We start from the raw sequence: 14,483 nt of genomic DNA on the forward strand, positions 1-14,483 counted from the left end.
AATACAGAAAAGGCTTCTTACTTGCCATCAAGTAGAACTGCAAAATGTAAGAGTCCCTACACAATCAGGGAAGATCCGGTGCTACTGACTGCCATTGATGTTTGTGGGGAAATGCTAGGGGATTCTAATGAGAATTGATGTATGTTTCTTTTTTAAATAACATGTGTCTGAAGAGTTCAAGCTTCAGTTAATAGGCCAACTATAAAAAAGAGTGTATAGTTGGCATTCAGCTGGATAACTTAACTGATATATTCAGCAATACTAGTTTATTGGTCCACTGCAATACAGATAAAATTTTTGGGGAAGAGCTGAGATACTACAGTGAGGAGTGCTATAGAAAACCCATACCTATCTAGATAGTCAGTTTCTGTTGGAAATACATCAGTGAAAAGCTTTCGACACAAAACAACTGCAGCAGAATTTATCACTGGATAATTCTGTGTTCCTGAATCGTGTTATGGCATAACTGTGTAACTATATAATATTACTGCAGTTGTTACTGTGATGCGCATTATATAAATGCTTAAGATAGAACACAATTGATGGGACTTCATCAACGATATGCTGACAGTGTAAACTAATGTGGAGAGTACATACTGTTACACAAAAACAGTCATATAGGCTTAGTATACTGGGACGTACTAGCAGCCATTAATGACAGAAGAGCCAAATTGCAGAACATCCTGAAGACTACAGTAAAAATTGTTTGACTAGATCTTTGAGCCCAGCTGAGCTGCACTCTGCACAAAACTTGATGTGAAAGAGGCGAAGCCCATCCCCGATCCTGGGATTGATTGGGAGCTGGTTTGGTTTCTGGCCCAAGTTAGAGCACCCATAAGGCAGCTCTAACCTCCTCTGGCTGCAATGACCCCCAGTGGGTCATTTGGTAGCCTGGAATAGCTGTAGCAAAGGGACACTCTAGGCACAGCCCTGTCCTCTTGCCATTATCTCCTACACAAAGGGTGGGGTTCAAGAGAGTGGCATAGATCCAGCTGCACTGTACCAACCTGCCTGGAACTTGGAGGGAGGAGCACATATTGCAGGAGGCAATAGTTTAGAAGGGGAGCCAGAAGTCAGTCCGTGCCCATGGCTAGGATGCTAGCTGCAGGTGCAATATCTCTGTAAATACTTCCCTTTATAAAGAGCTGTTTAGTTGTAGAAACATGGATTTCTCTCATATATTACACAGCACATGGTGTGTGAAACATAGTGGCAGTCAGTCTAATGAGACCCACAGCAAGTAAGAGAGTGATTGAGAGGTAAACAACGCAGTGTCTAGAAAAAGAGCTAACAGGCAGCGTGGAGAGACTCAGGCCAGACTTGCATAAACATGTGGCAGCAGGAATTGTGTCTTTATACAGAGCTGACCATGAGGGACAAAGATGAGAAATGAAGGTAAAGCTGTTTTTACTTTCTCATTGCAGGGGGCGGGGAGGGGAAGGATGGGGAGTTAGTACACAGTAAGCTGCACACTGACTGATTGTGTCGATCCTGCTACTGCGAAGTAAAAGTTTCATACTGTGCTTTGGTCTAGACCTGCCTCAAACAGGACTAGATCAAACAGGATAGATCTCAAACAGGAGTAGATCAAATCACACTAGGGAACTTTCAGTGTGCGGTACCAGGGTCCACACAGCCAGCTAGTGGACTGTAGACTTGTACCCTGGCTCGTTGTTCACTAACTCGCCATCTAGACTAGTGGTTCTAAACCAGGGGTATGTGTACCCCTGGGGTACACAGTGCTCTTCCAGGGGGTATACAATTCATCTAGATATTTGCCTAGTTTTACAACAGGCTACATAAAAAGCACTAGCAAAGTCAGTACAAACTAAAATTTCATAGACAATTGTTTATTTATACTTCTCTATATACTATACATTGAAATGTAAGTTCAATATTTATATTCCAGTTGGTTTATTTTATAATTATATGGTAAAATGAGAAAGTAAGCAATGTTTCAGTAACCGTGTGCTGTGACAACTTTGTATTTTTATGTCTGATTTTGTAAGTATTTCAGTGAGGTGAAACTTGGGGGTACAGAAGACCAATCAGACTCTTGAAAGGGGTACAGCAGTTTGGAAAGGTTGAAAGCCACTAATCTAAACAAGCCCATTGCTGCAAAGAATAATGCCTGAAACACTGGGACAGCTGATAAAGGTGTCTTGAGAACTCTGATCCCAGACAGAATGAAACTGTGAAGAGAAATTGTTTGAGATTATTACTCCAGTTTCTGAGAAATGGATTGTCTGGAGGACTAGAACTCTGAAAGGTGCATTTTGTAAGGTAGAACATACCTCACACTCGCCCCAGACACCATGTCTTATAATGCAGCAGAATTCAAATGATTCAGCACCAAATGGGAATTTGAGCACAAGAGGTCTTCCCCTGAGTACCCACAAACCAATAGGAAAGCAGAGTCAGCAAGAAAGACAACCAAGAGCCTGATAGCAAAGGCAAAGAGGCAGGAAGGGATCCCTACCTGGCAATGTTAGATCATTGAAATACACACTTCCAGGGACTACATAATAGCCAAGCACAGATGCTGATGGGTTGGAGAATCAAGACTCTGCTTCCGATGAGGGGTGCCCTGCTGCAGCCACGTGGAGGAACAATCACAGTACACTGAAGCAGTTAAGAGAATGATAAGCTAAGCAGGCAGCCTGCTACTACAAAGGCACCTAGGACCTGAAGTCACTATGCACAGAGGAACAGGTCTGGGTCCAACCATCAAATAGCCACTCAAAGTAATAGTGCAAAGCAACAGTCCAGACTACCGTGGGACACCAATCATATGCGGTAGCTACAGACTCAGGACAGCGATGGAGCCAAAACCGATGATAATTGCAGAGTAGCAGCAGACAGCCAGCACATCCAGAGAGAGGCTGGGCCACAGCCAGGACAAAAAGTATATAGAAGAGCCTCAGACATCAGCTCACTTCATGCAGGAGAGTCATAAGAATTGTTATAAGAGTTATATGAATAACAGGACCAACAGGACACAATCCAACAGAATGCAAGCAGCTTCAGGGTGGAAGCAAGTCCCCTGCCAACAGCAGTAACGCAAACCAGTGGGAGACTGGTTTGAAAACCAGTCAACTTAAAGGACTATGAAGCCTAACAGGCTGCAGTGGACTGGCAGTAAAGCACATGTCCCTAGCGTGGGTTCTGTACTAATAACCTTTGGTCCAAGCAAATCAGCACATGCTTGCACAAAAGCACAACAACAAATCTTAAAGAAAAGATGTAGCAACCTACATGGAGCTTGAAGGAAGGAGCCCAGGTTGTAGAAAGGAAGAGTTTGGAGGGACCACCTGGAACTCAGTCAGTCATGGCTATAATGCTAGATTCAGTTACAATATCCCTGTAAATAGTTATCTCAGTAAAGAGCCAGTTTAATTTTAGAAACATGCAGTCCTTTCATATTATTACCCAGCACAGAGCACATGAAATATGCACCAGCCCTATGCTAACTTGTATTTCCTAATCCTCAGGTAGTCAGCTAATCAGGCTTTCCAACCACTTTGTGATTACAGACCAGCACAAAGCAATCATAGTGGCGTCTAGGATAAAAGTGTTTAATGCTAGGCAGTTCAAAGTCTAGTGTATAGTGATGGAGGAGGCTCAGATTACACTCTTCTTTGTACACAGTACCCTGGTTATCAAGGAGGAAAGTGTTGCAAATAGAGTTTGAGCTGCACAAAGGAATCAAAGTCTTGTTCTAGTTAAATCACTTTATAGAAGGGCAAAAGCTAGTTGTCGAAGCCAGAGTACTTGGCAGATGTTTTCTCCTGAATGATCTTAATATAAGTATGCAGGGCAAATGCTTCACAATTTTTGACTGGGTGGAGGGGAAATAATAACATTTAAACCTTGTGGGGAGAATGGGCTGAGAATCACAACCTAGTTTCATTTTGTCTTGAAACCATTTTTTTCCAAAGATTATAAAGATGTAATTTGTCATCTCCAAAAGAAATCCTAATTGAATATTGAACCAAGCTGAAATTAAAATTTGCAGAGTACTTTGTACACAGTGAGAGGGATAAGAAAGGTTTGAGCACAGTTAGCATTGAGACACCCTTTGCCTTGGATATTGCAGATCCTGATATCCTCATGGGATTTGAGATCAAATTTATTGAATTTAATATGTGATACCAGCGGTAAAAAAACAGTTGCACTGTCTTCCATTGGTTGATTTTGGAGTTGTGCCAGGGTTGACCTCTCTCACTAATAAGGCAAGGAACTACTTACTTCCACACACAATCATATGTCTTTGTGAGCTAGTATTGTCATCAGTCACATGAAAAGTTAGTAAGCAATGGTATTTGAATAGGTTTGGTATTGAAAATAGACCACATATGACTCTTAGTTCAGTTATGCCCCACCAGGATAGAGAAATAGCAATGGCCATACTAGGTCAAACCAATGGTCCATCTAGCCCAGTATCGTGTCTTCTGACAGTTATCAGCGCCAGATGTTTCAGAGGGAATGAACAGAACAGGGCAATTATTGAGTGAAACATTGCCTGTTGTCTGGTCCCAGCTTCTTGCATTCAGAGGATTAGGGATAGACAGAGCTTGGGGTTGCATCCCTGAGCATCTTGGCTAATAGTCATTGATGAACCTTGCCTCCATGAACTTACCTAATTCTTTTTTAAACCAAATTGTACTTTTGGCTTGCACAATATTCCCTGGCAATGAGTTCCACAGGTTGACTGTGTGTTGTGTGAAGAAGTACTTCCTTTTCTTTGTTTTAAATCTGCTACCTATTAATTTCATTGGGTGACCCCTGGTTCTTGTGTTATGTGAAGGGGTAAATAACACTTCCTTATTAATTTTCTCTGCACCCATCATGATTTTATTGACTTCTATCATATCCCCCCTTTGTTGTCTCTTTTCCAAGCTGAACAGTCCCACTCTTTTAAATCTCTCCTCATAGGGAAGCTGTTCCATATCCCTAATAATTTTTGTTGCCCTGATCTGTACTTTTTTCCAGTTCTAATATATCTTTTTTGAGATGGGGTGACTAGAACTGCATGCAATATTCAATATCGTGTGTGTGTTTATATATATACATTGGCATTATGGTATTTACTGTCTTATCATCTATCCTATTCATAATGGTTCGTAACATTCTGTTAGCATTTTTTACTGCCCATACACATTGAGCGGGTGTTTTCAGAGAACTATCTACAATGACTCCAAGATCTCTTTCTTGAATGGTAACAGCTAATTTAGACACCATCTTTCTGTAGCTATTGTTAGTATTTATGTTTTTTAATGTGCATTACTTAGCATTTATCATCACTGAATTTCTTCTGCCATTTTGCTGCCCAGTCACCCAGTTTTGTGTGACCCCTTTATAACTCTTCACAGTTAGCTTTGGACTTAACTGTCTTGAGCAATTTTGTATCATCTGCAAACTTTGCCACCTCACTGTTGAACCCATTTTCCAGATCATTTATGATTATGTTAAACAGCACAGGTCCTAGTACAGATCTTTGGGAGACCCACTACTTACCTCTCTACACTGTGAAAACTGACCATTTATTCCTACCCTTTGTTTCCTGTCTTTTAACCAGTTACTGATCCATGAGAGAACCTTTCCTCTTATCCCATGGCTGCTTACTTTGCTTAACAGCCTTTGGTGAGGGACCTTTTTAAAGGCTTTCTGAAATATTCGAAAATAAGCAAGAGCAAACTTCTCTCTAATTCAAGAACGAACTATTTAAATGTTACAATTGTAGTTACTTTGTGAAAAGTGAAGTGAAGATTTTTTTATATAAATGCAATAACACATGCAACATGACTATTTTTGTATATTAATAATATTGAAAGAGTTCTAATATAATTTGTCATACCAATGGGTCATTTGTGATGCATGGATTACAGTCCTGAAATAGTTGAAAATACCTTGGGAATTACACTGTTAAGGCCTGATCCAAAGCCCAATGAAGTAAATGAGTCTTTTTATGACTGCTACGCAGGTAGCATTATTTAGTTACCTTAGGAAACTGAAAAACTATAACAGATAGCAATGATAGTCTTTTTGTCATTACAATAGGTTGCAAGCCTAGAAAAAAGGTTAATAATTGCTTTGCAAGTAAAAGCATTTGAATTCCAATGGGAAAAATATTAATTCTGGAAACTACAAATTAACATTTGAAAGTAATTTAAGGCATACAGGAAAACTCCAAACCAACAAAAAATTTTGCATGCACTTAAAATAAAATTAAACATTGTCAAAATCTTGTGAGATTTTATTTTTTTATTAAATTGATTACAACTGGAGTTGTGGATTTTTAAAGTATATATCAAACCTAAAAAACAAGCTTGTGAAGATGTTGAAGTCAAAGAAGGGATTCTTTAGATTTGTCAGGTGTCCTATGTTTCTTTCTTTCTCCTTTGTAATTAAAACCATTCTATAATCTTCTCAGACTGATCTTTAAAAACATGGATATCTGAGTTCATTTCCCTACATTCATGGGGGTCACAGGAACTTTTCTATTTGAAATAGTTTGCAATTGTTAGTGACATACTCCAAGTCTACTACTTGTGCATAATCAGTTTGTATTTAATTTCTCACCTAATCCACCCGTCTGTTGCCCAATCACTTGTGTGTTGAGGCATTTCCTTTCCTTCAGCTTCTCAAAAATTATTTTCAAATTATCTTCATCTTCAAACTCACAAATCCCCTCCTTGTCTTGTCTTTGTTGTATTTTAGGTAATTTGTGTTCATTTTTTAACCTTTTGATAAATTGTTTTTTCCTTGTTCATTTCAGCAAGTCTAAATTTCATATAACCAGGGATTGGGGGATTAGTTTGTCTTTATTGATATTAGATACTGTGATTATAAGGTTTTCCGAATAGGTTCTTCAAACAGGCTTTGAAGATTACCTTGATGCTCCTAGAACAATGCAATCTAAACTAAAGGATTTAGCAATTTTCTTGAATACAATCAGATGTCTCATGTTCTCCATTTAAAAATATTCTTCCAAACAGAACCATGATTTGCAACCAATATGTTTGCAACCACCGGCAGCCCCCCTATCAGAACCCTCCCCCCCCAGTGCCTCCTGCCCGCCAGCGAGCCCTGCCGATCAGTGCCTCCTCCTCCCTCCCTGCCGCAATCAGCTGTTTTGCAGCATGCAAGAGGCTCTGGGGGGGGGAGGGAGAGGAGTGAGGACGCAGTGCGCTCAGGGGAGAGAGCGGAATGATGGTGGAAGAGGTGGGGCGGGGCGGGACGGGGTGGGAAGAGGAGTGGTGGAGGGGGTGGAGCGGGGGTGGGGTCTGGGGTAGAGCTGGGGGTGAGCACTCTCCCAGCACATTGTAAAGTTGGTGCCTGTGCCAACATGCACTAGCTACCTGCATTGCAGTGCGTTGCAGGGAGCAGACTCCACAATTTTAGCCCTTAGAGGCTTTATATGAATGGATACTGCACTTACATTTTCTTTAAAAAACAGTTTGGTGCTTATAATATAGTTCTTTATATGTATATAACTATACATATAACAGAAATAACTGTTCTTTAAAAAACAGTTTGGTTCATTATTTTAAGTGAATCATAGCTTTTTCTCATTTCTCACAGGAAACTGCCACTAAAAGAAGAAAATGGAAAAGAAGCTTTAAATCCAGAAACTATAGAAATCAAAGTTTCTAATGATATCATCCAGTCAAAAGAAGATGATAGCAAAGCATAAAATGATGACTACAGCTGTCCAAAAACAGTATTTGGATTGGAGTAACCCCGTGACCAAAACTCTACAGCTGACCTTAATTTCTTGGGCAATTTAAGCTTGGAATAGTTAGTACACGTGTACATATGATCAAACAACTTCTGTCTACAGTACCTCTCTATTTTGTTTTGTTAATGTTTTAGTATGTAGTCCTGGCTGACCACAGTCCCTTGGTATCAATTTGAATCTGCAGAAAAAGTACTGTAATTTATTATATTACAAAGGTGATCTATTTATAAAACCACTTTTACCAAGCTACCCCCAGCCACAGATAATACAACAGATAGCTCCACATCCTACAATGCAAGCTAAACACATGAAAGAAAGTGCCATATACTCCTGTATTTGTTTCCATTGGTAATAGAGCAAAAGATTTAGGTGGCCTTTAAAAGAAGAAGGGGGAAAAAAATCAATCTCAGTATGAAACTATAGACAGAGGGCTGGCAAAGGTTGAATAGCCACCGCGGCTGTGTTTTGCCATTTGACAGAAAATAGAAAGACTGACAATTAGATGGTGACAGACCTGCACATTGGTTTTAAAATATAGTACAAGGTTAATAAACATGATGTACAGATTTAAAACAAAAATGGTTGAATATTTTGCAGAAAAAAAATGGTCTCGTCTGAACTATATGAGTGTTTGACTTTGAAAGGCAACTAGATTTTCAAATATTCTGTGTTAATGTTTGGGAGATCGTGTGTGAACTAAAATGTGGAAACATGTTTTTTTGTGTGAAAAGAAAACTGATTTATGATAATAGCTTTTGGCTTCAAGTGAAATCTTAAAATAAACATGAGCTCAAATTAGTTGCCTCCATGTACTTATAGATATATATAATTCCTTCTTAGTTTTAACCACCTAGTCAAGGAATAAAGTGTTGCATTTCAGTATAACAAAGGAGTTGTTCACCCCAACCCAGTAGGCATGTTGTTAAACAGTTGTCCTTAACACAGCACTTGTTTTGTAGCATAGAAATAATAATTGCATATCCTTTGTATTATAAAAAAAACATATCAAGAAAGGAGGAAGAGAAGAACTTTGAGTAAATGGTTAAGAACATTATCAATTTATTAAATTTGCAGTATCCAATAGTCTAAATATTTTAAGCTGCATAGTCTCCAAGACAATCACTTTTACTTATGCTGAGTGTGATAGCTATAAACTATTATGATCAAATAATCTACTTCCTTTGGTGAAAAATTAATTGTCCTCTATTGACAATTGATTTTACATTATTACTAATTGGAGGAATAACATTTTGTGCCCAGTCCAGCCCTCAGTATCCATCATCTTCTATAATAATCAAGCCCTGACTTTGGAAAAGGCAGACATAGCAAATGACCACTAACTAAAATATCTACTCTTCCGGGGCAAGTTGTGGATCATCCCATGGTAGAACTGCTCCATATCTGAATGCAGACCTGTTATATGAAGGTTTAACTCTACTCAATGGAGTGACACCCACATCTAAATTTGGTTCATAGTCATAGTATGCAACTTTTAATTGATATGGGGTTGTCATGGCCAGGCAGATGACTTTGTGGTTAACTTGGATAAAAAAAAATGTGGGAAATTACCTGTAAGTTGGGAGAATGATTATTTAGCCTCCCTACTGGTCTAATCACTAATGTGTTTAGTGGAGCTCCTGCTGCAGATGTGTTGAAATTCATGGCCCCTGGCTTCCTTTCCTTGGGTTGCTTCTAAAATTGACACATTAGTCAAGAAGAACCCAACAATTTTGAAATGTTTTTTCTTTAAAATCCTTCTTGGCCATCACTTAGGGAAGAATGCACAATGAGTCAAGATGTCAGGGCAGATGGTTGATATGGTCCGGGAAATAGGTTAAAACAGAATCATGAGACAAGAATGGGGTAGTGGAGGTAGCACTGGAATATGGAGGCTGTGAAAGATGATCTATGATTCTGCTGCAAGTCTGTCACTTATAATGTTCAGCCAATGCCTCTGGGTCAAGGTAAGCTGAAGAGGTGGCTCCTCAGAAGCCTGCCTTGTTGCTCCCATGCACTGAGCAGGTAGCAGCACAATCAGCCTGCTAATTTTCTCCTTCGTTTCTTTCTGGAACTGAGTAGTCACTGAGAATCCTTAGTAAAGTGAATGGGACTGGCCCCTAGTCTGTAATTGACAGAGCCACTCCCCATACAGAATACATACTTCTCCCACTGGCAAAAATGCTCAGAGCCAGAGTTCTTTTCAACTGAAGCCCTTTTTTTGTGTGATTGTGTAACCAAGCAGTGTCCTGGACCATTCAGATAGCTTGAGGTAAAGGGAGGGGAAACACAAGGTTCGAGCAATTGTAGGAGAATAGGCTGGTGGGGCTCAAGCATCGAGGGCTGGGGCAGGGAGGAAAATAGTCAGTTAATCCTCTTGGTGGGACATCATCTGTGTATTCCACCTTCTCTACTGTCACCTTCCCCAACAGTAGTTTCTCCAAGCTCATCGAGGAAGTAGGGAACTCCATTCCCTTCATGCTTCTGCCATTAGAGTGCCAGATCTCGTCACTCTTACTCATGCTAAATAAAACCTCACTATGCAAATAATCCAGTGTGAAACCAATGGGATGATTCACACAATAAGGTACCTTTGCACTGTAAGCAAGGGTGGCAGAATCCAGGCCAGACTATAGTTGCATGCCAAGGGGTTATTTCCCCCTGAATCTTGTAAGTGGCTTCTGTGGCTGCGAAGCCCCAGACATTTCCTTGGTCCTTCATCTGTGGAGACAAATTTTGCTTGGATATGGATCTAAATTGGGGGGAGAGAAGTAAGGGGGGAAAATAAGTGCAAAGGGATTTGAAAATCTAAAAGGCCTATACAGCATGTTTATTATTACTATGATTGTACAAGTCTTTAAAAGTAAAAAAAAAACAACCCTACAAATATATTTTGTTATTCAATATATTAATGGGAGCAAAAGCATGTCTGAGTACACTACATTACACAACTGGTATTCCCAGAAGTATTTATTTTTCCTGAAGTTATTTCTCTTGCCCAGGGTGCTGTGTGATGGTCTGAGAATCAGATGGAGCTAAATTAGTGATGGACTATTCCAGGTGTACTCTTTGATTTGAAGATTAATAGGTTTTCTCTTGCTCTTGTCACTGATGCCATGCAGGAGAAATGCAAAATTATAACTGTTTTTTTTACATTATGAAAGAATGAGCTGAAATATCTCTCTTTACTAATGTTTCCAAATGAGGGACAGCTTGTAGTTTAAATTGTAAGATATGTGTAGAACTGGAATAACAGCCTTTCTTTGATTTTCTTTCTTATTATAGACTGAAAACATATCTGTATAAATGTCACTTTTACTGTCTGAAAGTAATTTTAAGTGTTAGTATGAAATGTCAGAAGAGTTGACTGAATATAACTATTGGTAAAAGTAACCTGAATCGTTACACTGCTTTAGATTGGGGAAGGAGGCCAAGAAGTCATTTAAATTTTTGACAGTTCTTGGCAGGTTACATGAAACATGGCAAAGACAATCTCTATTCAACAACAGAAAAAGAGAAAAAGAGTTAAAACTGCTTAGATTTTTTTTTTAAGTAGGAGATTCATTTTGATTTAACACAATATATTTTTTTTAATTATTTGCAATTAAATTTTTGCAATTTATTCTAAAAATATATTATGGAGAGTATTTTTGTTGTCCCTTCCCCCATTCCCCCAGTGATTTATTGTTTTTCGTGGGGGCCCCAGAAATATTTACTATTCTGTTGATGCTAATGCCTGATGTGACAAAGCTTAATTTATTTAGGCCCTAACCTTGCAAGCTATTTTGCAGGGTGGGCTCAGAGCCTCCACCCATGCAGCACCTCATTGACTTCAGTGGGGATGTGCATAGGAGAAGGTTCTACTTGCTTGGAACAGTTTGTGGGATCAGGGCCTAGTTTTTATCTTCTTCATAGATATGTAGAACTTTAGCATACAGTGACAGTCATGTAGACAGGCTGTTTTGACAACAGTTCATAGCATAGTAAATTCCACTTGACATTTTCAATCTTTGAACTGATGTTTATCTGAAAAGTGGCTCTCTTTTCATGATGGTAATGAAATCGATTGAGTCCTTATTCATTTAAGTGCCAATCATTGAACTGTAGTATTACAATCATGTTATTTTTTCTGTTTCTTAGAGCAGATAATCAAGATGTATTTGTGCCTTTGAATAGCATGCCACTCTGCTTTATTAAAAAAAAAAAAAAACTTCAATAATTTACCTACTAATCCTGTTTAGAAGATGTGAAATCTTTACATCATTTCCTCCTCAGAAATGTAAAATATATCTAAGTTAAGCTGGCAATCATATTTTTGAATTCACTTTAATATTTAAAATCCCAAACCTGTAAAAGATTTGGAGAGGTAGCACTTTTGTTCCAATTTCCGGGAGCCATTGTTAAATGCTTTTGCTGTAGGTAGAGAATGGTATGTTCAGGATTTAGGTAGGGAAAGGCATTGCCTTGCGTGGGGGTACTTGGACCCGCTTTTTTTTTGAGATTCATCTAGGGATCCTCCACGCTGTTATTAGTCCTCCATTCCCTCTAAAATGTTCACAACCACTTTCAGATCTGAAAGGAACCCTGGAATCTCTTCCCACCATTTTACTTTGAGTAAAACCTTTGTGAATGTTACCTGCAGAAATATTCATGGCTTCACTGTCTCTGGTATAGCTGTCCCTGGAACTAACTTATTTATTTAGAGTATTTGCTACAGGTATTGGGTGAAATTCACTCCTGTGTAGAAAACCACCATGAGGCCTATGTACTATATATGCCCACAGACCCAAATATTGCAAGTTGACCTGGAGGGATGTGGAGGGGAATCCCTGTGTAGAAACCCATTGAGTGAAATTGTGGCTTTATTTAAGTTAATGATAAAAATCCAATTGACTTCAGTGGGGGTCAGGATTTTATCTATTGACTTCAATGGGTTCCACGTGTGTTCAAGGATCTTCCCACTTGAATCACCTTGGAGAATCAGAAGTGAGGGTATGTCTATACTGCAATTAATAACCCCTGTGGCTGGCCTATGCCAGCTGACTCAGGCTTGCAGGACTTGGGGTAAGGGACTGTTTAATGGCAGTGTAGATCATAGAATCATAGGACTGGAAGGGACCTTGAGAGGTCATCTAGTCCAGTCCCCTGACTCATGGCAGGACTAAGTATTATCTAGACCAACCCTGGCAGATGTTTGTCTAACCTGCTTTTAAAAATCTCTAATGAGATTCCACAACCTCACTGGGCAGTTTATTCTAGTGCTTAACCATCCTGAGAGAAAGTTTTTCCTAATGTCCAACCTAAACCTCCCTTGCTTTAATTTAAGCCCATTGCTTCTTGTCCTTGTCAGATGTTAAGGAGAACAATTTTTCTCCCTCCTCCTTGTAACCACCTTTTATGTTCTTGAAAACTGTTATCATATCCCCTCTCAGTCTTCTCTTGTTCGGGCTTGAGCTGGAGGCCAGACTCTAGGACCCTGGGAAAGGGGAGAGTCCCAGAACTCGGGCTGCAGCTCAGGCCCGAATGTCTACATTGCAAGCTCCTTAGCCTGAGCCCTGTGAGACAGAGTCAATTGGCACAGGCCAGCCACAGGTATCTGATTACAGTGTAGAAGTACCATTAGGACACACATGGGATTTGTGGTATATCAGCCTTATACTGGATCTCTTCATAGGGGATATTTTCCTTATTAGGGTTTAGTACTGATCTCAAAATTGCATCACAATTTTATCCCATACCTTAGCATGTTTTCAAAGTTAGTAAGGAGATGAAGAAATGTTTCCCTCTAAGTAACAAATGGTGATTACCTGACCTTTGAATAAAGGTAAAAGATGTATTCTGTGGGTGGGGGTTAAACTCAATTTGGTTTGCTGCAGACAGCAGCAGTGCTAGGTGGAAAACTACCATGGTTAAGTCAATATTTCTGTTTTGTTTTTGTTTTTTAACAGCCCTATAAAGAAAAAAAAAAGTCCCTTCACACTTCACTGCAACATTTTTCAGATAATAATATAATTTTAAGGAAGCAACTAATCAAATTGATTGCTTTTGGAAAACCACCAAGTTTTAAAGGATTTGCAGAATTTCCACCGTACATGTAAATGAACAATTGATACAAGATTTGATTTGGGCTCGATACAAACTGGAGTCTTTCCACTTACTGCAATGGGCTTTGGATCAGGCCTTTTAAAGATCATATTTTACCAATGTATTTTTCCTCTTAAAAGACATTGTGAGCCCAATGTTGTTTGACTTTCAAACTTAGATTGGCCTTTTCTAGCCCAGGATAATGAAATCAATATGGTCTGCCAAATTTGTATTGGCAGATTTTAAATCACAGTTCAGATTGGAGACATGGCAGGATGACCTGATGCAGTGCAAGAAAGCTGACAAAAATAAGGAAAGCCAGAAAAAGAGACAGCAGGTGTAAAGGATTGAGCAATCTAGAAGAGGGAGCAGCTGTTAAGATGAGAGGTTGCAGCTAGATAGGGTGGCGGCAGAGAAACTGACCTGCTAAACCAGAAGAGGCCTCTGAAGAGGTTAGCCTGAATCAGGGGAGTTTTGAACTGTGAAAGCTACCAAAGGGAGAACATTAGCCTAGATAGACCCTATGATTCTGCCATGTAATTAGGCTATATTTAAAAAATAAAGAAAACTATGGGTGGGAATGGGGGAGAATAACCCATCAGAATGTATATAAGTCAGTACAAAAAATAAAGCAAAACAGTTTACTCCTTCAGGAAATGTT

General features: G+C 39.3%; 1 protein-coding gene across 1 annotated transcript in view; it reads left to right on the forward strand.

Annotated features, from left to right (window-relative positions):
• NCAM2 (neural cell adhesion molecule 2) overlaps window positions 1–8,536 on the forward strand; it is a 514,501-nt gene extending 505,965 nt beyond the window's left edge. The window contains exon 18 of the mRNA XM_005289286.4: window positions 7,585–8,536. Within this exon, the coding sequence (XP_005289343.2) occupies window positions 7,585–7,696 (112 nt within the window). The 3' untranslated portion in view covers window positions 7,697–8,536. The remainder of the gene's footprint in view (window positions 1–7,584) is intronic.
• The last annotated feature ends 5,947 nt before the right edge of the window (window positions 8,537–14,483 follow it).

The sequence above is a fragment of the Chrysemys picta genome, chromosome 1 (assembly GCF_011386835.1).
Source record: "Chrysemys picta bellii isolate R12L10 chromosome 1, ASM1138683v2, whole genome shotgun sequence".
NCBI classification, from domain to species: Eukaryota; Metazoa; Chordata; order Testudines; family Emydidae; genus Chrysemys; species Chrysemys picta.